Source organism: Parasteatoda tepidariorum, chromosome 8 (assembly GCF_982258835.1).
Source record: "Parasteatoda tepidariorum strain Cologne lab strain chromosome 8, Ptep-v5.0, whole genome shotgun sequence".
Lineage (NCBI taxonomy): Eukaryota > Metazoa > Arthropoda > Arachnida > Araneae > Theridiidae > Parasteatoda > Parasteatoda tepidariorum.
This window is the reverse complement of record NC_141762.1, coordinates 43456107-43481622: the sequence shown is the minus strand read 5'-3', so window position 1 is coordinate 43481622 and position 25516 is coordinate 43456107. Positions and strand designations below refer to the sequence as shown.

Sequence of the window (25516 nt, the reverse complement as noted above, 5' to 3'; positions counted from 1 at the left end):
AAGACAAGGAAACTTCTGGATCAGCACCCCCAGAGGTATTGATTTGTTGTGGGAACATGGAGGACTTTGAGACTCGACAGATTTAACGTGCATCAGTCACCATTTACTACACGGGGAGTCTTCGGCCGGCGAGGATCGAACCCACGACCTCTTGGATATGGGCCCAGCGCCCTACCGACCAGGCTATTCCGGCCCTCTGTCTTATAATTATCATTATTTTTAAAGTTCAAATATATATAAAACAAAAAGCAGAAAAAGGAGCAAAACGAAGAAAATTAATAAGTTTCATTGACCGCGCATATGCAGCAAGTATATAGAACTCGTAAAATATGTTTATTATTGCTTTAGAAACTTTGATTTTAATAATGAGGAAAATTTAAATAAAAGCAACTATTCAACTGTTTTTTCTAAAATTGTTTGATCAATTAACCAACAACAGAAAAATTTTGTAATTACCCCAATAGACAAGCTAACAATTATGAAATCATCAGTAAAAAGTCTATGATGAACTTTTAATTAAGGAGTTAGGAAATAGTAGAAATTTTAAGCTTAGTAATTTAAATAATAATATTATCATCAAAAAGTTTTTAGCTTAATATAAGAGGATAAAAAATAAAATTAGAAATATACTATTTCCTTACTAAATTATCATTCCAAAATTTCAAAAAATTCGTAGGAAATTTAGAACAATCACATGGGGGTCTAATACTTACCTAACTATATCTGTCAACACTTTCTCTAACTGTTTAAATTGAATTATTAACAATATATTGTGACTTATGATTTCCAAGATCTTTTCAATAGCATTCCCCTTTCTAAACTAAAAGATGTTCTTTTGAGATATTACTATTATTTTAAAAATATCCTTAGTTGGGATTTCGATTATTGGGAAATTCTAATTAATTTTTGCCTTTTTAATAATGATCTTTTTTTTAATAAGTTTTAAGATTTTGAATTAAGGATTTAAAAGAGAAGAAATTATCTGCTTTTTTGATTTATATGATAAATGAAAAAATTTCAATATTTATGTAAATAAACAAATTATTTGGATTTCTAATGCTTTAAAAACATCTATTCAAATATCATTTTCAATCAACTGAATAGAATATAAAAAAATTAGTAGTAATGCTTTCTTATTAAAAAAAATTGACAAATTCCTTCAAAATTTGATTTAAAAAAGCAATAGATACCCAACTAAAGTAATTAAAATGTATATAAAATCATTGATTGTTCTATATGTTATTATTAATAAATTTACTAAAACTTCGTAGTAAATTTTTATTTTTAACATAGGCAAATCCGTAGCTAAAAATATGTGCAAAACGAGCAAATCATGTTTCTCTCTCTTTTTCCAAAAATAAATGTTAATTTTCAAAAATCATTAAAATCGTATCGTTAATAATATCAATTTTATTAACTATAAACTTTAAATTGTCCAGTATAATATTACCTTGCGCACATACGTTTTCGGGATATTCGTTGGTAACTAACAAATTAGAGCACTTCAGTAATGCAGTAAGAACGCGAAGTAAAAAATTCTTCTATTTACGCGTCTAACTACATTTGCGCTTCTGTTTTCATATTTTGTTATCTGGCAATCTTATTACGAAAATATTTTAAATCATTCTTAAAAGATTCCGGTACGTGAAAGCTCATTTAAATTCTCTGCTGGCTTTATAAATTTTGCTTGATGTTTTCCACTAAATTGTTTTTTAATATTTTATTTTCTGTTTTTTGCTGATATATTTTTTATTTAATTTTTTTTTAAATATATTTCTTATTCAATTTTCTTAGTGCTTCTCTCATTATTGTATTGATATATTTTGCTTTGGCTACATTGATACAATATTAGAAAGAACACTTTTTTTGAAGATATAATCGTGTGAGCTGATGAAAAAATTATATCTTTTCATGAGTTTGTTTTCCTGCATTTTATTTATATTATTTTATTTTTATTTTTTTAAATAATAATTAATTAATAATAATTAATTAAAATTTCTTAAAAATATTAAATTTTAATAATTATTTTTCTTTTCATTAATCTTTATTATGTTTCATATTTTCTCTATATTTTTAACTTATATATATATATATATATATATATATATATATATATATATATATATATATATATATATATATATATACTAACAAACAGATTTTAGTGGATAATTAATAATTAATCGAATAATAGATGTTCAACATCGGAGGAATTATCGTAGATATTTAAAAAAACAGTAGTGAAAATGAGTAAAGAACTAAGAAACAGCAACAAATTTTTTGTTTAGAGCATTCAAAGTCGATTCGTAACAAAATGCAAAATTCTTCCGTTTATTGGCAGGGGAATTTGAATTTCAAAGCTTAATATTGAAAAAATATATAAACTTTATGAAGAACTGAATTTCGTTTTATGGAAAGGAACTACCTTCTTTTAAATCTAATTAGATTAAACTAGCGCTTTGAATTTTTTCTACTTTTAAATCCCATAATTTGGCAACATCTTTTGTTTTTTAAACCATCAAAGAGATTCATTTCCATAACGATCATTTTAGCATAATCACGTATTAAAACTTTAAAAAAAATATTTAAATGACTTTAATTTTATGTTCCGCAACTATAACGACAAATGAATTTTTACTTTCTTTAAAATTATTTTAACTAAAATAAACAGAAAAAAAGTTCCTCTTAGTTATTAAATGCAAAGACGAGTTTCTAATAAAATTCTATTTTATAATTTATACCGTTCCAAACTATTTCAAATCACGCCAAAGTTCATTTTTATTTTCTCTTTGCATAACTAACAATAAAATTAATTACCATTAATTTAAATAGTCAATCAGCTTTCAACTCTTAAACACTATCCATCAAAAAGCTATTTCGTAAAATTCGTTGTATAACTTATCAAACACAGCCTATGCTTAACCTTGTTACGGCCATTTTACGCTAAATTCATCGCTAGTATAATAAAGCAAGCATTCCTCGCTCTTTACGCCAAGCACAAATCTTGTTAGGCTGCAAAATAATTAAATTATACGCTTTCCTGTCTTCGAATTTTTAGCGAAATGGCTTAAAATACCAAGAAGCTGATATAATTAAAGAGAATAGCATTTTTTTTCTATTTTTGATAGAAAAGTTAAGATTTAGTGGTATAATCAGTTGTCACTGTCTCGTTATTTAATTTGAGGCAGTATTCTTTATTTTGAATGAATATGATTTTCTCATCTTTTTGTTAAAACTTTCGTAATAAGTGTGTATTTATTAATAAAAAATAAATAATAAAATTTTAAAATTGTATTTTTAAAGCACACTAAAAATACGAAAATATTTTCATTTTTGTGTTATCTAAGAGCGAAAAGTGTAAGTTGAAATCATAATTTTCAAGAGAAGCAGGGAGAAATTTTATAGTAGGAGTATTGGCATTGGTTTATCCAGAACATATTTCTCTTGACGCTTTTTTATCTTTCTTTTTTTTAAATTCAAATATGACAAAAATAAAACTATGTTCTCTTTTTAATCTACTTGAGAAATAATTTTAAATTTTTTTAAAAATATTTTTTGTATTATTTTCAACTTTTTATATTGCATTCGTTCATTAATTTATTTCAAGGAAAGAGTTAAATTAAATCAGGTGAGGAAATCGTGTTTTACTATAAGCTTATATTCATTCAATAAACAATTGAAGCATTTTGTCACACAAAACGTAGCTTCATTTAAAAATAGATACATTCCTGCTAGTCAGATGGAAATAAAATCTCTGATTTATCAAAAATCCTTGACGATAATATAGCAATGAATTCTGTTTATAGTTGGTTGTTTTTGTAAAACAATTGCAATTTAAATTGTCAAAAGGCATAAGAATACAGTGGAGATTTGACATATCTATTTAATTGAGCAGCGGCCAAAATTTTTATTCTCTAAAATTTCTCTTTCCTGAGATATACTGTTTGTAGTGCCGAGGAAAGTTTTAAGATATGAATTATCATCAAACGTGCAGGTATATTAGAAATTTGAATGTTCAAGCTTGTCAGAAAATGGGCAAAATTTTAACTTCAATATACTATCTTCACATACACGAAACAAAGTTAATAAAAGCTTCCTAAAATAGTTTTGATTTACTTTTTTTAATTACTAGACTAAAAAAAGATCTTACTTTATAATAATTTAGTTTTAGAACGTATACACACTCAAGGAAAAAATGCCATTATGGATAGCGTTTTTTGTAATATTTTCGCTTATAACTGTTGTGTTTTTGCATATAAATATTATTTGAAACTCACTAGCTAAATCCTTTCATATAAATTGTATTTATATGGGGGTAGTTAGTTAATGCTAACTATTGATGATATTAACTGGAGATCAGAATAAACTCTATTGCTCTTAAATTACCATACATCCATTTTCAGAAATGATGCTCCTACTTCCTTTGATGATACAGTAATCTGAGAGCTACATTTCTTAACTTTTGAATACCATTTCGTTACATAAAAGATGCATTGAACGTGAACAAATAGACATTTTACTAATAATAATTTGGCCTACTACTTTATCACTCTAGCAAAATTCTGATCATTTTGAAACTTCTCCAAAAGTAATGTCTGTTTTTAAAAGTGGTTGATTTGCTTAACCGGATGGTGCAGTGATATATTGTGTTTGATTTTCAAGAATGTTTTCTAGATTCGTTACCTGTAATCGCCATAGAGCATTAATAGTTGGTAGAGAAAGAACGTTGTTATATTTCTCCGTCTCTTCTAACATCTAAGTCCTTCCTGTCAAGTGATCACTCACTTCCAGCAACTCTGGAGGAAAAAATTTCGTAGTGTGTGATAGTGAAATTGAGTTCTCTTTTCTGGTAGATTTGTGTTTTGTTCTTTTAAAAGCAAGGAAGGAAGGAAAGTTTATAGCTTCAGGGATGTTGAGTTTTAATATTGTGACACGAAAGAGTATTGAAAAACAATATTAGTACCGATTAAAATATCATAAGAGTACAGCAATCCATAAGTCTCAATACAGTAGATGCAAAACAGTATAAGTAAAAACTAAAATACGAATCAATACATTGGATAATTTTTCAACCAGACCTTGAGATAATAAGTTATTTTAGAGTTTCAATGTCTTAAATATTTTTATATAAACAATACAAAATTGCTCACGTGATTAGAAAATTAGGAAAATTTTAATTTTTGAGTGGTTTAAAAAAGCTAAAGCATATCACGGGATTAACCTCATTAGTAAAATTTAATTCAATACTTTTCAGCAAAAAAAATCAAAATAATATGTCACTCTTAAAAATGTTTAAATAATGCGATAAATTCTAATACTATTAACTCCAACAGACTTCGCAGTTGCATTCTTTTTAAATAGTACTTTAAGTTCCAAAATACGCATTTGAAAACATAATATTTTACAAAAAAATATATATTTTTAAAATTCTAATCACTGTTAGTCTAGTTTCCGTTTTTTAACTCGTTTTAACTGTTAGAAAACTCTTTTATGCATTTTATGCTATAAACTATCAAACAATGAGACGACATGATGATCAGGGAATTTATAAGTGTGTTATATAAAAATATAAATGAATATGAAAAAATATTCCTATCACTATTTTTGAAAATAAATAAATCAATTTTATAATAATTTTTTTATAAATGGGGATTTATTATAACATGAAAACATATTACATGAAGCTAAAAATTAATTTTATGATAGCGATGTTTGTGTTCGTCGAGTTTCTTTGTTAACACCTCATTTTAATTAAAAACTAACAATGTTTCCTAAAGTTAGGATATTTTCAAAATTAATAAGTTTTATAAGAACCACATTATTCTAAATGAGTTCAACGTTTCAATAAAAGTTATTAAAGTTTTGAGTTTAACTTTCTAATTAGTTAATATTAATTATCATAAATGTTCGAATGTAAGAAATTTTTAGAAATTTCGCTTTTTAGTGACTTATTAACTTAGTGGGTATTGCATTATAATTACGATGCTAGTGTTGATAAGAAGCAAAATTTAATATCGAAAGTATGCATACGTGATAATTTAGGATAATATTTTGATGAAAGAAACCTAAGATAATATAATTCTCAAATTCCTGAAGCACCTTTTGTAGTCGAAGTCGATAGTGGGCTCAATCTCAAAATAAAATTTTTATCATCTAAGTTTTGAAAGTTATGTTTTCAGTTACATTTTTAAGATGAAAATGAGCTATAAGAAATGTTGGTGAATAGTTATTAAGAAAGAATATTTCTATATTGCTGATTATAGTTGCTTTATTTTGAATTGAAAAGTTCAATGGGAAATATTAGTGCAGATTTCACCGTATGCATTTCTTTTTCAGAACTTACACAATACCTTAATTTTTTAAAAAAAATTTGTTCTTTTTTTCTCCGGCATTTTAGTTTCAATTCATAGAATTTACCAAAATATTGAATAAATGATGGTTTATCTATAGTGCAATTATGAGTTTAAAATCCTAAAAAAGTCCTAATCCTCGAAGCCTTTGTAACCTTTCTACGGAACCCTAGGGTTCCGCAGAGCAGAATTTGAGAACTTCTGCATTGGGTACTATGATGATGGAAATCATAATAATTTGTGTGATTTTATCTAAATTTAAAGAAAAATAGAATCTTATACTACGAGACTTTTCACTATTAGCATAATTTTGTTACAACATTATGATAAAGTATGCAAGTAAATCTTTATCTTTAACATTACCACTAGCATAATTTTTTTTTCCTTCTAAAATTATGATTAATTTTATTACTGAATACATTTGTATTATGTTTAGACCACCCTGACACAAGCAATTGAGTGTTTAAAAGATAACGACCGATTGATAAGAATAACAACATTCAAAATTAGTTATAATTTATATTATAAGTTTATTTAATTGAACAAATAGGACAAAAATAAGTACAATACTCCATATCGCAATTATTCTTAAAAATTTGATAATTAACATCTTTAATAGCTTGAAATAATTATTTAAGGTATAAAACAAAAGTTTGATTTCCGAAGAAAAGAACAAATTGTTATTGCCATAATTAGAAACATTTCTAAGTTCTAATAGAATTAGAATCTACTTAGTGAGTAGTTTCTTCGCAATTTCTGGAAAACCCCCGAGAGAAAAATGTAATTTGCATTGTTACATCGGCAGCCGCCAAATGAACATAAGCTTGATTATTTCTAGGACTTCATTTAATGTTCCGCCACACGAAGCTAAGAAAGTTTCTTCCAGCTCTGCAGACTGTTGCAACATGGCTAATGATATTACTGCTTTAGCGCATGATTTCGTAATTCTATCAGAGGAAGCATCAAAACTTGTCGTACTGTTTCTTATTTAACACACTTTACGAAGTTTTCCCAGAAGGGACCTCCGAGCAGAAAGACAGGAAATCTTCAATTAATTTACTTAGTACATTTCGGTCAATAGGGCATGGTAGAGCATCATCCTTTACTCATGACTAGCAGTATAGGCTTCGATTTGAGAGGTTTGTGAGATTTGTTTTTGAAATAAATGATCATTTAGTTTTTATTATTTTCTTAAATTGTTACAAAATAAAAAAATATTGATAAATTCAATAATCAACAATGCAGTTATCAAATATTACAACGATAAAAATCAAACGTAATATTTTACTAATATATATATATATATATATATATATATATATATATATATAAATTTTATTTAATAACATATATTTTATAATATGTGATAAAATTAAGTAGCGTTATGATAATACCTTAGAGCATGACATAAAATTAAATTTACTTTTCTGGCTTTGTAATTTTTACTATATGTCTGGGAATAAGAGCTGTGATTTTGAAAACCAGAATGTCTTATAAACCTTTACTGCTACCATATAAACGTAAAAATTACCAAATGAATGGTATAAATATGCTATAGTTTTGTTTCATTAACCAGAATTGTGTTTTCTTTTTCTTTTTACCATAAATGTCATTAGAGTGTGGAAGTTTACCTGATTTTTTTTCGTGTATCTACGAAAAAATGTTAACATTTCTCACAAAAAAACTTTAAAAATCATTCTCTATTAAGTTTTTTTGAAGAAAAAGTTCCAAATCACAAAGACAAGATATTTTTTTTGACTCACTCTTATTGCAAATCTATTGTGCAAAAAGATTACAATTTCACGCATAGTTGTCGAAGTTTAAAATACGATATCCAAGCAATTTAATTTAACCTTGAAAAAACGACCAAAACTAAATCATAATTAACTAATCTTTGAAACTCATTCAATAGCCGACGTGGCACATCCAACACAAATCTGAGTTGTTTATGAATAGTGTTCAACTCTTGTTATTTAAAGCTTAACCCTGTAGACAAGGGAACTCCTGGATCAGGCATTTGGCTAAACCAGCATTCACAGAGAATTTTTTGATAGTATTATCCCGCATTCTTGCTCCATGGAAAGGAAAACTACTAAAACCTTCCAAGATTAGTCCGACGCAAATAAATTTTAACCCTTGATTCGTCCCATAGTACCACTGAGCTTTTCACTCTTAACCCATGATACCGCTGATGATATTTTGTGTCAGCACTATGGCCGGTGTTAGTCAGACGCAAAATTTATTTCCACTAGTCACCACTGGGATTCGAATAGGCTCACCTTAATCGGAAAGCGAACACTCCATCTTCTGAGCAACCACGGCTTTTTGAACCTCATTAGTTGGATCATTTGATGTAACATGCTACTTTCATCTTATGAATCATTGTTTATGTAGTGTTTTAATGTTGTAATTTTATTTCCTGGGCACTGGAAAAAGGCAAATTTAGCTCTTTTCCGCAAGTTACCACCGATATTATTAAGTTAAATTACATAAATTTTACAGATTAAATTGAAAGGATAGAGCTGAATGATATCAGAATTTTTATTTTCATGATCCTCCAAAAAATCAATGTTTCATTAGATATCCCGATAATTTTAAAATAACTAACATACTTTCTTTTTCCTAAATTATAAAATGCCATCGTTACTTTAAGAAAAGAAAAAAAAAACTTTTTTCTTACCTTTTTTTCATGTGTTTACTGAAATAAGGAAAAAAAGTGATTAAAATGATAACATTGAGTTGTTAGAAGTACAGTAAAATAAATTTATTCCCTAAAGTATGAAAAAAAGGATGCCCAATCCTATTTGAAATTCTATTTAGCATATGTGTATTACATGTGAGGAATTGATTTTCCTTTTAAAAGTTAGAAAAATTATAAAAATTTATATTAAGCTCATAATCAAAGTAAAATAATAGTCAGAGCATCGAAAATAAGTAAAATAATTATTTTGAAATTAAAGGATTCCTTAAAAGTAAATGAAAAGACAAAAAAATGAAATGATACAAAATATAAAACGTCGAAATATATCGAAAATAATGTAAATGTCGAAATATAATGTATCGAAAAGTATGGTTTACATCTATGCATCAGGTATATGTGGCGGAATAGATTGGATTTCATGTTAAATTATAGAAACAAAAAACATTTTTTAAGGATATTCTTCTCATTTTTGAGAGATTTCGATGTCAGAAAAACTTAGGTATTCATGTGAATATCTTTATAAAATATGAAATTTTTATAGTGCAGTAAAATAAATTCAGTCTTAAATTTTTGTGGAAATATTTTTTTTTTAAGTGAAGAAATATATGTTGAATTGCAAAGATTAAATTAATAAAGTTTTATGCATTCATTATTTTTCTTGACTTACGTGAATAAAATAATATCTAGTTTTTGTTCAAATTGATATTTAAGGAATTTACAATCTTAAAAATAAACATTCAAAAAAAGCAGTAACCATATCACAACTATGCACAAATTTTTTCGCATGGAAAAAAAATTACCTTTTTGATAATAATGCAAAAAAAAAAAAAAAACGTAGACGATACTCCGTTGTCGGAGTTTTTTTTCTAAAGCAAATTTTATAGTTGTTTTAAAATAAATAATATGTTTTAGATATGACAATTACATATTTTTTGTGTTTCATAAAAATAAAACTTGTATTTTAAATATTTGTCGTCATATTTTAGACTAAATTAATTATAAATAGTAACAGACGTCCGCTGCATTGCTCTTTTACTAAATTGTTAAGATATTTTTCTTTATTGCTGTTGCAACTGTTCTGTATAAATATTTGAAAGTAGCAAAAAAAATAGAAACAGAGTTAAACAAGAAATTAATTATATATTAATTTCTGCGTTAAGTAAAATAAAAATAAAAATACAGTTCTATTTGAATCCTTAAACTAGCTCTCTTATCAGTAATATCACATATTTATTTTTTTTAGTTATTAATTGAATAAAGATTTACTGGTGATTTATACCAGTGTTGTATTAAAACCGATATTATAGAATAAATATACTTTGTTTATTACTAATTTCCTTAGTTATACATGTTATGGTGCATTTCTTATCGCTAACTGGACTTTTTTCTTCATAAAGTTTATGTGCTATCTCTCTTGGTACTAGTTCTATTTTTGTCAGATACTTTGTACTTGGATGTATAATCATAGAGATATTTTTTACCTGGAGTACTTATGTAAGTTACTTAATTTATGATTTATACATAATCTAAATTGAGCAGTGAATCACATATGTTTTCAAGCAGTACACATTGGTATTTAGAACATCACTCTCATTATTAGATTAAGAAACAAATTGTTCATTTTTCCCAAAATTCGATTTGTTGTGAAGCATACATGGTAGAAGCTTACAACGTTGTTCCCTAGTGTTTTACTTTCGTCTAGTGGAATTTTGTAATAACATATTGTGATATGCACAACATTAAAAACACTGCATTTGTAGTATTTGAATATTTTGAAATAGTTATCTTATATTACAAAGTCAAATAACTTAACAAAGTCAAATTAAATAAGCTAAATTACTTAAAATTTAGTAAAAAGAAAATTGAGAATCTAATATTTTAATATTCCCAATTTTGTTTATACTGAATTTTCAGTTACTTAGGTTATTTTAATTAGTGTGTATTCATAGATTTATACATGCTGCAGAAAGTTTTTTTCAAAATCAAAACGTAACCTTCTACTAATATTTATCTTCATAAACTATTTAAATTACTATCGACACTCTGATAATTACCTATTGTTTTTTTTCGGAGTTCCTTCGTATAGTTAACTGCTTAAGGCCGTTTCGTTAACAAAATAGTTTTTCTTTATCTTTCACTCCAATTACAAATGGATAAAAACAGTAAGTTGAAATTATAGTTTTTACCATGCAGTTTTATGTTCCATAATATAACCTTTTCTTCAATCATTTTGCGATTATCTTCTATATTTACTAGCTTTTTAGCAATTATTTCTTGAGCTTGAACATAGTATAAATAAACCTGCGATTCGATTTTGTTTTCAAATTGACCTAATAGTAAAGCGAAATTTCTTCATAATAGAAAATTTGAGTCATAGGGGCTCAGGGCACAGAGCGTGCGTCTCCCATTTAAAAAAACCCAATACCAAATCCCAAAGATGACTAGTCGATACAAATTTTGCGAAATGAAATATTCACATCTGCTGTGGATACATCACATCTGCCTGTTCTAATATGGTAGAAGTCTTAATACATCAAATTTATTTTCGTTGCAAAATCCTTGTCTCTGTTACCATAGAAAACAGCTTGCTAACTTATTTTCTTTGTGATTCTTAATGAAAAAGGTTGTTCTCATATGATAAAAACCGTTGAAGCAACGGTTTTGCACAACAAATCAAGTTTCCTGTTTGAAACTGTAAATTTTTCATGATTGTATTATAGTGTATAATATAAAAGATCATGTTATTTTTAATTCCCTTTAATTTGATATTCTCAATCATGGAATGAAGTTTAAAATGATATGTTTTTTTTTTTGCAGTTCGGCCTGCGTCGTTGAGTGTTAGAGGACCAACAACACCAGTTGTTGCAGGAGAAATGGTGTCTTTAACATGCACCGTTGAAGGTGCAAGACCTGCAGCGAACATCACGTGGTATAACAGATCAGAAGTGATTGGCCCTCAACCAATGACTACAACAGATCTAATGAGTGATGGTACATATCGGACAGCAAGTTCATTAGTTTTAGTTGCATCTAGGTACGACCATAAGGGAGAATTCTTTTGCAAAGGAATAAATGACGTCTTAAGAAAGAGATTGGAAGCTCCACTTTTACAGGCAACAACTCTAGAAGTATTATGTAAGATATCTTATTTATTTCTTATCAATAAATTTTTCTTCGTGTTTGTTTTAGAAACTATATTTAGTAAAATTATATCAAGATTTTAATATCTGTATCAAGAAATCTTTCAATATCTATATCGAGAAAATCATTGTCTACAAATTGGGTTAATTAATTACACTAGGAAACAAATTTCTTTTCCTGTTGTATGAGTTTTTTTTAACAGATCTTACATATTTTCGTATCTCTGATTTCAAATCTGCAATCGGTTACAGTTTGTTTCTTCTACTGTTATTCTTGCTACAGTTTTTACCGTCTGTAATTCATTTAAATGACATAGTCTTTTGTGGAAATGTACAAGTTTAAAAACGGTATATATAACTAGGCATTGCATAAATGTTGCAATAAGCTTCTAAGGCAGATTAAGGTATATTTTTAGAATTGAAATTGCATACCTATACCCAGAAACGCTCCAATACGCAGCTACAGGCGCTTCCTTAATAGGAACTGTTTCTTCGTGTTATTCTGAACAGAACATAATAAGGAAGAGCGCCTAGCAGAGCAGGATGAATTTTTTAGACATGGGTTACCCTGTTATTTTGATCCTGATTATGTGCCCTAACGCCCTTAGAAGTTTGAAATATTTACGTGGTACCCTGTTATGCAAAAAATTTTTAAACTGCACATTACATCAAAAATAGAACAAAAATGTCATTTAAAAAAATTTGTAGCTTAAGGAAGAAAACTAATTTCAAATTTGATATTCCTACACACAAATCAGATAAGATCAAATATTCGCTTGCAGAAACTAATAAATTTATTTTTATTTTTAAAATGTATATCAACCCGCGTTTTTCAACCATAAGCTACGAAATATGACTATGGTTTGATATTACCAGTATGACTCTGGTTTGTCCGCTTTAAAAAGAGAAAAATTAACAGATATGTATGATAGCTTTCATATGTGATTGTACTTTATGTAAATAAAATTGATAAATGAAGAAAATAATGAAGCATTTAATAAGCCTTTTTAATCCGAATTTCAGGTACTAGAAAATTTTTAAAAATCAGCGAACCTGATAAGTTTAACATATTTGAATTATTAAAGCAAGAAAAAAATTGAATTCTATTCCTTAATTGCGATAAACAATGCATTTGAGGAATTTTTGCTGATATTTTTATAAATACATTTACGTAAATGTGATTTTGATCTCCTAAATCTAAAAGGGTCTATCAAATCTATCAACTATCTCAATTATTAAATATAAATATACATAAAAATGAGCATTTTCAACTCACTTAAAAATGTTATTGAGCAGTTTTTACTAGCTTATAAGCATTTAATTTTGTTTCAGTTTAGATATCAAAATTTTTTAATTCTTTCGAATTGTGTTACTTTTACAAATAAGCATTTTTCTATAGATAATTTGGCCAAATATTGTCTAGGAAAACGCTTTGCTTTTCTGGTACACATTAATTTAGATCGAAATCTAAGCTTCATTTTCCCAGTCTCAAAAATAAATTTATAGTGAAAAACTATTTAAAATAAAAAAATACTCAAGAAAATGTAAACAAAAGTGCATGAATATCAGTAAAGATACGTATGGAAGAAGTGTAAATAAAAAGGCGTGAATATAAGTTTATTAAACTTGCTAAATATTACAGACTATTTTTTGGGCCACTGTTCAATTCTTTACAAAAAGTATTTATTAAAAGAATTAAAAAAAGTACTTTAATATTTACGATTACTAAATAAATTTTTTGTTTTCCATTTAACTTAAAAAATAATAAAATAAAGAGCATCTGCAATAAAATTTGAAATTGGTAAAAGAATTCTGAAATTTTATGACATCTCAATATCTGTCTATCAGAACTTATTTTGTTTAAATCTTCTACAACATATACATACATACGTTTTTTTTTTCGTCTTACAAGCTCATCATTTTCCCTTACAACATATCCCTTACACCATTTCCCTTACAACATATCCACTCTATGACGCTACAAAGAAGCAAATTGGTATTATTTTTTCACTCATGTCAGCAAAAGAAAAGCGATTCTATTCTACATGCGTCACTTATACAAATTCGATAAAATATTCTATATTCCTCATGAAACGCTAAATCATACAATTGTCAACCGATTCTTAAAATCATATCAAACGTAGAATTCCTTTCCAGCATCATAAATTTATTTCAAATTTTGAATACTTGCTTACTTTGCTCGTTCACTATTTTCACGTGTTTTGTAGAAAAAAGGTATTAAATAAAAAAAGTTAGAAAGAAAAAAAATGGAAATGAAATTTTCTTTTTAAGAAAAAGCTTTGAGTAAAATGTGATAAAACTAAACTAAATTTTCAGTTGAAAATGGAATTTTTATTTAGAGAAATATAGAACACATTTTGGTTAAAGTCATTTTTATCGTATTAAAAATAAATTCATCAATTTGTGTAATTTCACCTAAATTAACAAAACTAAGCTGCTTTACAGCCCATGATGAAATTTCAAGATATATAGAATTTGGATTCATTAAATTAATGGATACCGAAAGAAAGTATTCGATAAAATAACTTTGATTAACTATCTAATGTCATAAATTTGATTGAGAGATTGCTACAAAATATATATTATAAAACAAATAATTGCCTTTTTTAAACTTTTTTTGTTAAAAATGCTTTAAAAATTTACTTAATTAATTTTTGGTACATATCCTTGTAGTTAGTTGAGTTTTTGAATGTAATATTAAAGTGACGAATTATTTTTATTGTATACACTATAGGTTTAAAAGATTTCAGGTTGGTGATTAATCAAAACACGAAAAACCTGCACTGCATAGTTGCAAGTACATCTGTTATTTTTAAAAAAATATTAATGCTTTAAAAAGTTTAAATTTGTTTTAATGTTTGCTTTAACAACATTAATGTTTGTTTCAACGTTGGTTAAATTCATTTCTTTATATCATTTTCCTTAAATTATTAAATCATATTGTTTCTTTTTTTCCCTTTAAATCATTTTAATTAATCCTTTATTAAAGTTTGTTAAACATATTGTTTGTCAACGCAATTTTTCAGTATTTAACTTTGTTTCGATTTTTTACTAACACTTGTTAATAACTCAATAAGTTTTATTCTTTAAAATAAAACTTATTTCCCGCAAAGCAAGAATAAAGTTCTTTGTAAAACTAATATAGTGAAATTAAATTCAGAATGGTTTAAAATAAAAATCAAAGCTACATGCCTTAATTAGGAGCAAATTTACTCATTTTACATACTTTACACTTGCAAAACTCACGTTAACAAATACATAATTATTGAGTCTATAAATTTTGATTTACTGGTATTATTCTCGTTGAAGCACAGTACTTTCAAATAGTGCTCTCTGCGAGTGAAATATACGAATTAAAAAAAGGGCATGACAATTAATTGGCAATGGATGAACACAGACTACTCAATCCTGTTGTTTTACGGAACAGAGCTAATCATTAGTTATATGAGCTATAGATGCTTAGGAACTCGATGCACAGAATTAAATTTATGAATAGCTTCACAGTCATGAAATATAAAGTAAATGTTCACTGTTTCAAAAGGAAGTACATGTTTAAAAAAGTCATTATATGACTTCATACTTGTTAATATAACTCATTAACCTGGAGCATTTACGCATTAATACGCATTTACCCGCATTAAACCAGATCAATTCTCAACTGAAATTATCCGTATCTACCCGGTTCATTGTTCCACTAAAAATTGACCGCATAACCCGGATCAAAGTTCCACTAAAATTATGTGTATTAATCGGCATTAAAAAATCAGCATTAAGCTAGATCAATGTTCCACTAAAAATTATCCACATCAACCCACATTGAAAATTCCGAATTAACGTGATTGCTCCAATAATCATCCGAATTTATCAAAGTCAGTTGCAATTGTTTGCACACTAGGATATAAAAAGTAAATTTAGCGATATAAACTCTCTTTTGTATTGTTATTTAAGGAAATAATGTTTTCTACGGCAAACAAAAAAAGAGACACGTTATTTTTCTGAACTGACCATTCTTTTATTTTTCATTCTTTTTAAATTGGTATACTCTAGTCATAGGAACACGTTTTCTGTCCTAGTCACAAATCATACTTCGCAAAAACGTGATCCGGATACAAAACTAAAGGAATGATGTCTAAAAATGCTACGGAATCTGAAAAAAATGACCAAATTGTGAGTTGAATTTCTTAGTTTTGTGTACTTATAACATATATAGAATCAGTTCTATGTTTATATACCAAGTTAAGTTCTTTTAAGAAACTCGTTTGTTGCGTTTATAATCCAGTTTTGTTTGTTGACTTGCCTCTTTCTTACATTATAACAATTTCATGTTAGTAATTTTTACAATTGATGAAATCATCAGCTGTTCTTAATGCTTATTAATACAATTTAAAAGTTTAGTTTTGTTAAACTTTGCCTTAAAAATAGACTATCCCTGCCAATGGTTGATACCAAGTTGATATATACCAAGTTGAGTTCTTTTAAGAAACTCGTTTGTTGCGTTTATAATCCAGTTTTGTTTGTTGACTTGCCTCTTTCTTACATTATAACAATTTCATGTTAGTAATTTTTGCAATTGATGAAATCATCAGCTGTTCTTAATGCTTATTAATACAATTTAAAAGTTTAGTTTTGTTAAACTTTGCCTTAAAAATAGACTATCCCTGCCAATGGTTGCCTGGAGTTGCCAATGGAGTTGCAATGGAGCCTACTTCATATTATTCATTCCAATTTAGAAATAAAAACTATTGTTTGACTGTCGACTTTTTAGAAAATCCAGTTCATAGTTTCCACGTGATGTCATAAATGTATGCCTGTAAGTGACGCCATCGTAGATAAATTGTGGTATTTGTCGATTCAGAATACAATAAGGTTCCACTTACATGCATGACGTCGCTTGCATGTATCCAATTGAATCTGATTTAGAGAACATGGTTAGGCATAATCTCCTAACTTCTTCTCGAGTTGTAATTATCCAAATCTTTATTGAATAATAGTTATTTTAACAATATTTGAAATTATTTTGAGCAAAAAATGAACTACAATAAAAAATTAAGAACCTAAAGCATAATATAAATATGCAATTTATGATTTTCAGAAGTTCAGAGAGCGTATTAATAGGATTAGTTTCAACTGTTCTGCCTAACTTGTAAAAATCATATTTTTAATTTTTCAATGCATATTTAGAATAAATTTTCTTTTTATGAAACAAATTGAAATAAATAATAGGTTGGTACTGAAAGCATTTCAATGATAAGAAAAAAAGCATTTCAATGATAAAATTTATTTAACAACACTCAAAAAAATTTATTTAGCAACTCAAAAGTAACTCAAAGAAATTTATTTAACAATAAAGTATTTTTTTATAAAATAAGACAAGAAGGAAAAACTCCACTCTTCACTCTACGATTAAAATGGAATAAACTTTTTGAATCTTTCGAGAATGGCAAATGTTGTAACCATTTGAATTGCACTCCAACAAGCTCCAGGAAAATTCCCAATTGACAAGCAAATGAGCTCTGCCAAATATATTTCAGGATAACATGTATCTCTATATATTCCAGAGAAATATTCATCTTCAGTAAACATAATATAAATATATATTTCAATATCTATTTCAAATGCAGTTATTCTCTTTCAGAAAATTTGTAACATCAAAACAGATACTCAAACAATTCAGAGAGAATGGGTCAATTCAAAGGTTGTTAACGACATTCTGAAATATTAAAACGAAAAATAAAGTCGATTTTTAAATTGAAGCTTCTGACATCAAAGCACCAACGATTTGCACGAAACTGTAGTCGCAACGTAATGATAGTCAAGCAAAATATGAAAGAAGCAATTTTTATTTTATTTGATATTTAAAAATGACAAAAAGAGTGCCTAATAAAGAAATAGAGGTGTAAAAAGGCAACTGTGAAAGCTTGTTGCAAATAAAACGTAGTACACAGGAGTCTATTTATTTATTTTTAACCTTCATTACTTTGTGTGTCGTAATATCTTATACCAAAGATATTTTAGGTGGTTATCAACATAATTAAAAAAATTAGTATTTTAAAAAATCTCCAGCAATATTTTAATTAGTCATTCTAAGCAATAAAGTTTCTAAATTGAGATATAAAAATATTATTTTAATTCCAGATATATTTCGATAGAATTCTGTTGAAAAACATTTTCAGTAAATTGTACACTCCATTAATTATAATTTTTTAATAATTTCTTTGAACATCACCTGAGGGGATCAAAAAACCATTCAGAAAACCATTTCCAATGGTTATCTAAATTCAATTTCATTCGTACGGCTGAGAATAGAAATTGTTTTCCAAACTATACAAACCACGATTTGCTATCTAAGATAGGTAAAATCAACATTTATTTTATCGGAATTTAATAATAAATATATTAATCTGCATAGTTTCATACCCCAAATTTTTAGCATATTTAGATCCAGAAAAAAACAAACATCGCCTTTTAATATGATAAGTAATTGTAGTCTATTTATATAAAAGTATTTTTTGAGACTTCACAATTCTGAAAGCGGTAAGGAAAAAGTGATTACTACGTTTCAATCGAGCAACATTTCCACTTTTGTTAAAAATTCAAGTTTGTTAAAGGTGCGCCAAGGAAATCAATGGTACTACAGCGAGTTGAAAAATTTTGCCTTTCCCAAATCTCTAACATAAAGAGTTCGAAACGTGAGAGTTTAGGGGAGGGAAGAGACCCTTACCTAAGAGTTGAAGGATGAATTAATTGAAGGTTTAAATTAGGAAAATTCCCTCATCAGCTTAAAGAGTCTAAATTTTCTAGGGGATAAAACTTGACCCGTTAGGAGGGCTAATATTTTTTTGCATAGTATTTTTAGTTTTTTTTCATTACTTAGTCCATTAAATTTCGAAGGAAACCCATATTATTATAAGAAGGTACTTATAAGTTAAAGGGATACCAAAGTACTAATGCCCTCGATAAAATGAAAAAGATGGAAATTTTATATCAGAAAATCATTAAGAAGAATTAGATTTAAGATTAAATAAATGAACTTATTTTTAAGGGGATCTTTAAGGAATTTTCTTAAGGCGCTCTTTTATAGAACTTCCCCAAAACAAAGGAAATAGCTTTAGCAGACTATTTCTTAAAAAGAGTCGGTAGCGTATAATCAATCATATCAATAATGCCAAAATTGACCATTTTTTGATGTACCCTTTTCTTAGAAATTACGTAGGTTAGAAAAATTAAAGAACATTTGAGATTATATCAGTTGTATGCTGCCATAATGTTTTAGCGCTGATATGAATACTTTTGGAGTTATAAATGATTTTTGGTGAAATTTTTTAATATATTTAAGTTTTCAGCTCATACTTTTTCACAAAAATTCAGACAAAGATATGTATTAACAGTTGTCACCGTGTAAACATGTATATGTGAATATTCTGTGGAAAAAAATATGAAGCAAGGTCTAGTTCAGATGCTGAGAAAAAGAAGGTCAGTTTTAGTATTATTGGCATATGCCCTATCGACTCCCCTTAACCACTTTTTCAAAAACACTTTCAACTTATTATTCTATAAATTCTACTTCCAAGAAGTGATAGATCGCAGGTGAGGGATTTGAGATCATTTCTGACAAAAATTCTGATTTTGTTTCATAGACTTTTGGCAACATTTGTGACAACAATAAACATTTGGGAGCATTAAACATTTAGTTAATTAACCATATTTCATATGGGTTCATTAAACATTTAGTTAATTAACCATTTGAAAGCATTCCAAAGACTTAACACAGCTTTATGCATTTACATAATTTTGAGCATTCAAATAACTTTATATAACTTATTGAATTTTCTTATTTCGAAGTGTTGTAATCTTGAAAAAATATGTTTTCTAACTTGAAATGAAGTGCTACGAGATGAATAGATGCGTATGAATTTCTAAATGATGATATAAGTGAGAAAAATACTCATGAGTGTTATTAGCGATTGACTATGAGTACAAAATGTTCTTGTACTCGTTAAAATGGAACAGAATACCGAAAAGAAATTAAATATGTGAATGTAAAAAATAAAAACAAATTAATTTCTATTAGAATTTGCGAGACTGGATTGTACGTGCTTCAACAATCATGCAATTATTTTGCATACATACTAAATGCCTAAAACTCACACTCAAATTTTAGAAAAAAATAATTGTAGTGTGTAAGTGTAGTAAGCTGTTTTAATACTAAATAAATATATTATTATTCGTTACTACGGAAAAAACTAATTTCTATAGAGCAGTTGCTTTGTTCAAAAAAACTAACAATTCCAAACTTTAAGAAGAGAAAAAAAAACAAATTGCTATACTTTTTCATACACATGTTACTCAATATAAACTATATAGCAGCATCTAATAATTTTGAAACTGCTTAAATTTTTCTCCCTCTACTAAGACTAAAAACTAAGAAAACTGAAATTACGAAAAAAAGAAGAAAAAAAAAATTAAAGAAATCAGTTTGTATATAGAACCAACCTAAGTCTTTCTTGCAATCAATTGATCCCAAAGAATTTGTAGAAAGTTTAACTTTTCTTGACAGTACATTTTATATTAAATGCTCTAGTCCACATTTTCTTGAAAGGTATTAAATGTAAAAAGAAGAAATAAAACTCTCCGATGGCTGCGCTGTGTGCTCTATATTTTAAAGCGAGTGAACTGCATGTGTGGACTTTAACGACAAAACTCCATTTATACCACCCTAGGGGTCACTTTTCAACTAATGGGTGTACTGTATTGATCAAATAGTGTTTTTTTTTTATTTTGATAAAAGTGAGTTTCTTTCAGAGACTTTCAGAATTAAAAAAAGAAATAAAATATTTTTATTTATTCCAGATTGTTGTTAAAACTAAAAAGAAAAGGATTAGTTTTTTTAGAAAATCCCAATGCCATATAGAGATTTTTTTCTACATTAAAGAAATATTTTAATATAAATTAAGAAAGACTTGACAGGCATTTGCCTTGTAATACATACAAACATTTAAATCTATTAAATGAGAAATGTTCGTTTATGATAGTAACTTTTTGAGCTTATTTTCCAAAATTTTAAAACTAATGGGTAATAGAATATACACACATGCGATAATTTAGTATCACTATTCATTAAATCTCGTTAACACGATAAAAAAAATAATAAAAAAATCAACAGTTTTAGAATGTGACGTTAAAACAAGAAGTACAAACAATGGAATGATAAAAAATATGCGATTTACAACAATTTCTTTTAAACAGTTTTAATCGGTTTATATTTGGCAAGTTGTCATGAATAGGTATTGCTACGCGTATGTGTTCTTCTTCGCATGAACCTAATGTATATTAATTTGTATGTACTCTTTATTACGCTGATTGAATGATGGAATCTGTTGCTGAAAATTAAATCTATCTTAAAACCAAATGGGAAACTTTGTTCTTAATCTGATCAATTTGTCAGAAAATTATCTATATCTCTAAAGTTCCTTTGTGAAATATATCCATATTTTCTTGCCGATCAAAATTAAAATGAAAGAAGTCTTGCAAAGACCTTCTGAGTCCGTAATTGCTCCCTCCAGATACTTTACTTTAAGTGTTGTTTTAAGATTCAGCTATTGAAAATGTTTGCAAACGTAGTCAACGTATTGTTTAATAATAATCGAGATGTCTAGAATAATCCGCATCCATTATCAAATAGTTCAAAACCAAATTCAAATAAATAATGCTGAAAAAAGAGAATGAAGCGTAATTAAGGGCACTAACTAATTTGATTTAGACTCTATAAACAAGAACATCTTTGCCGAGTATGATGATAAGGGCACTGAAAAATTCTTCAGTAATGTGTTTCAGCATAGAAGATTTCAGTATATGCAGTATGCATCATTTTGTTAAAATATTTGCGTATTCACTCTCCTTAGGTTCATTTATTTGCAGCACAATGCACAAATCCTTTTTAATTTGGACAAATACAGATATTTTCAGATAATAAAATCATGAGATATATGTCGTTGCTAACGGGCTTTATGTTAGCAAGAATTATGAGACAATACTAAACAAATTACTAAGAAATACTAACAAATAAAAAACAAAAACTGAAACAATTTAATTACTTTTAACGCCGCATTGTTATTTGAACACCACAATCATTTATTTTCGCGACAATGCTTTGGCTGAGATTAAACTTTGAGATACTTCAATCGGTCATGATCCTCTATTATGATTGAAAGCTTAAAATAACCATTTTATTGAAGAAGGAAATACCTCAAAAATATCTCTCATTTTTTTCTCTCTTTTTCCTTTGGTTAAGAGAGAATTGAAAGATGATACCTTCACCATTTTTCAATTCCCCCAGCTGAGACCGTACCACAAACACTCGATCACTGTCAGAAGATAAGTGCTGGAATGTTCCAAGCTAACTTTCCAACTTTTAAACTGCGTTTCTCTTTCTCTCTTCCATCTCTCTTAACTTTTCTGTGAGAAGAAAGTTGCAGCTTTTCATGAAAAGGAAATGGCGAATATTGTCCATCTAATACTCGTGAGGTTAGAGCTTCTTCTATAGTGCATTACTTTCACTTTTAGGCTGAAAGGGTTAGGGCACTGAGAACTTTATTTTAGAACAGATTTTAGAACGTCTAACGATAAATTCTAGACTTTCTGACTATTGTATATTAAAGTATTTTAACTTCAAAATACCGAGAGAGATATATAGTAAGTGAAAACCTAGCTTGGAATATTTATTTTACCTCAAAAAACATTCTTTACGCGACTAAATTTAGAGATAATATCATAAACTTCCTTGTCCTTGTAATTTGGAATTGACCTTAGATCAGAGGGGGAAGCTTTCTAAACTGTTCTAAGGGGTACCAAACCTTATTTATTTTATAAACATCATACAGAAGCTGAGAAAATTTTAGTTTACGACTACCAATGTTCAACTCCATAGCCTTGTAATTTTCAATCCAATCAAGAAGACAATGGAACTTCCGGATGAGTCTTAGAATTAATATGCCTTCGTTTAGGACATTTTAATACAACGATACCGCATTTGGGTTGCATGGAGAGGAAAACCACGAATACCTCCCATGGTTAGCTTGATGGTAAAGGGACTCTCACCCATGATCTGTCTACCACTGAGGATATTTTACATCATCACTGCGGAATGTGTATCGACCAGACAAAGCTAGGATGCGAACCCGGTTCACATCACTGGAAGGAGAGCGCTCTATCCTCACAAAACCACATTTGAGCTTTGTGGAAAAAAATTCTCAGATCGTAGAAAAATCCACGAAGATTTCTGCGTAACACTCAACGGTGATGAGTGATTTCATTGCTATTGATGAGTGTATTTCATAATTGGCGATGAGTATATGTCATAATTGGTATTAAATTGTTTACCCATTAAAAGCAAAGTGGCAACACTCAATAATAGCAGAACAGCATAAGTTCTGGATTTTTCAAAGCTAAACTTTCCACTAATAAACCGTGTTTTCCCATGAGATTGCAACTTAAATTCTCCATGAGAAGAAAGTTGTCATTTTTTATGATTTTTTTTTAACAGAGCCCATCTACAACTAGTGAGGTTAGAGCTTTAAGCACATTACTTTCATTTTCAGATTGATTTATATTTAAAAGTGATAGGCACTAAAAGCTTTATTCCATCACTGCAATAAAGGGTTTCTCAAAATTGAGTACGAGAGAGATTCCATATAGTTCCAAAACGAAATATAGTCGAATTTGAGTATCATATAGTCTCAAAAATGACACATCAACCTTAAATGAGACTAAGTTCAAACTTCATTATTTTATAGCGATCAAATATTCGAGGAAAAAAATCCAATTATATTGAAGTTTACTGCCCTTAACCTCCATTCCAAATTTATTTCGCGAATAAAAAATGTTCTGAGATCGGTAATGAACACTTTACTACCTTCTCGCATGCTTATTTACAAAAGTTTTTTTTTTTATGTATTTGAATTAAAAAAAGTTTAATTTTCGCTTATATGTCAATACGCATTTTTAGTAAGGATGAACTTAGCTATAACATCTTTAAAAGTATGTCTTCGTGCATTTTTTTAAACAACGGAACATAAATAAATGTCATTCGTTCGCGGAAGAAATAAATACTTTTAAAACTATGGTGTTATTCAAAGATGAACCACTATTGATTTCCGGTCTACAACTTAGAATTCCTAGAACTAAAATATATTTTTATAATTTTTTTTTATATTGGACCAGCTGTGTTTGTAACACCAGACGGAACAGTCACAATGCAAGAAACGTCGATAGTAAATATTACATGCGTTTTTGATGCAAATCCACCAGACGTGACAGAAATAGTTTGGTATAAAGACGGAAACTTATTGCAAAGAGATACAACACAACGGCTAGAAACAAGGCATCCCTTATCCGCTGTTCTAGCACTTTATAACGTGTCTAGACATGATTCGGGAGTTTATACTTGCCACGTACGAAATGCATTCGGAAGAGGAAATTCTACTACTGCAGCCGTCTTAAATGTTCTTTGTAAGTTTCGATTCTTGTGCCTTCCTTCCTATCTCTTATACATAAATATATTTACTTACAACTTACGCAATGAAATTCATTTTGCACTTTTTTTATTAAAGAATCTATTTTTTCGTGTGCAGATGTGGAATTTAGTGCAATATTTTCAACATAAAAGTTTTAATAAAGATGGTACAGATTTATATCAAAGGCATAAATGCAAGCTAGAAAACGCGAAAATGTGCTATCATTTCCTAGATGATAACATTAGTAAGAGGAGTAGGATATACTGACAATTAATTTAATTGGATTATGTCTGTTTAGCGCAAATCTGAATACATGTCATTAAGCCGAGTCCACTTTCCATAAGTAAACATAACTGTATATTCTAATGAAAGGAAATGTACTCCTGAAAAGAGCATATATATATATATATATATATATATATATATATATATATATATATATATATATATATATATATATATATATATATATATATATATATATATATATATATATATATATATATATATATATATATATATATATATATATATATATATATATATATATATATATATATATATATATATATATATATATATATATATATATATATATATATATATATATATATATATATATATATATATATATATATATATATATATATATATATATATAATGTTTTAAAGTATCTTATATTATGTGTTCCATGGTTTCTAAAAAAATGAAGCATCCGATGCAGAGAATTTAATGTGCTAGCAATGTCAACAGCTTTGTGACAACCTTTTCAGCTGATATATAGCTCTGTA

At 27.7% G+C, this 25516-nt stretch overlaps 1 protein-coding gene across 1 annotated transcript in view; it reads left to right on the top strand.

The window, feature by feature from the left end:
• LOC107449150 (hemicentin-1) overlaps positions 1 to 25516 on the top strand; it is a 252775-nt gene that overhangs the window by 148150 nt on the left and 79109 nt on the right. The window contains exons 4-5 of the mRNA XM_087150194.1: positions 11869 to 12186; positions 24423 to 24719. Coding sequence (XP_087006320.1) covers positions 11869 to 12186; positions 24423 to 24719 — 615 coding nt within the window. The remainder of the gene's footprint in view (positions 1 to 11868; positions 12187 to 24422; positions 24720 to 25516) is intronic.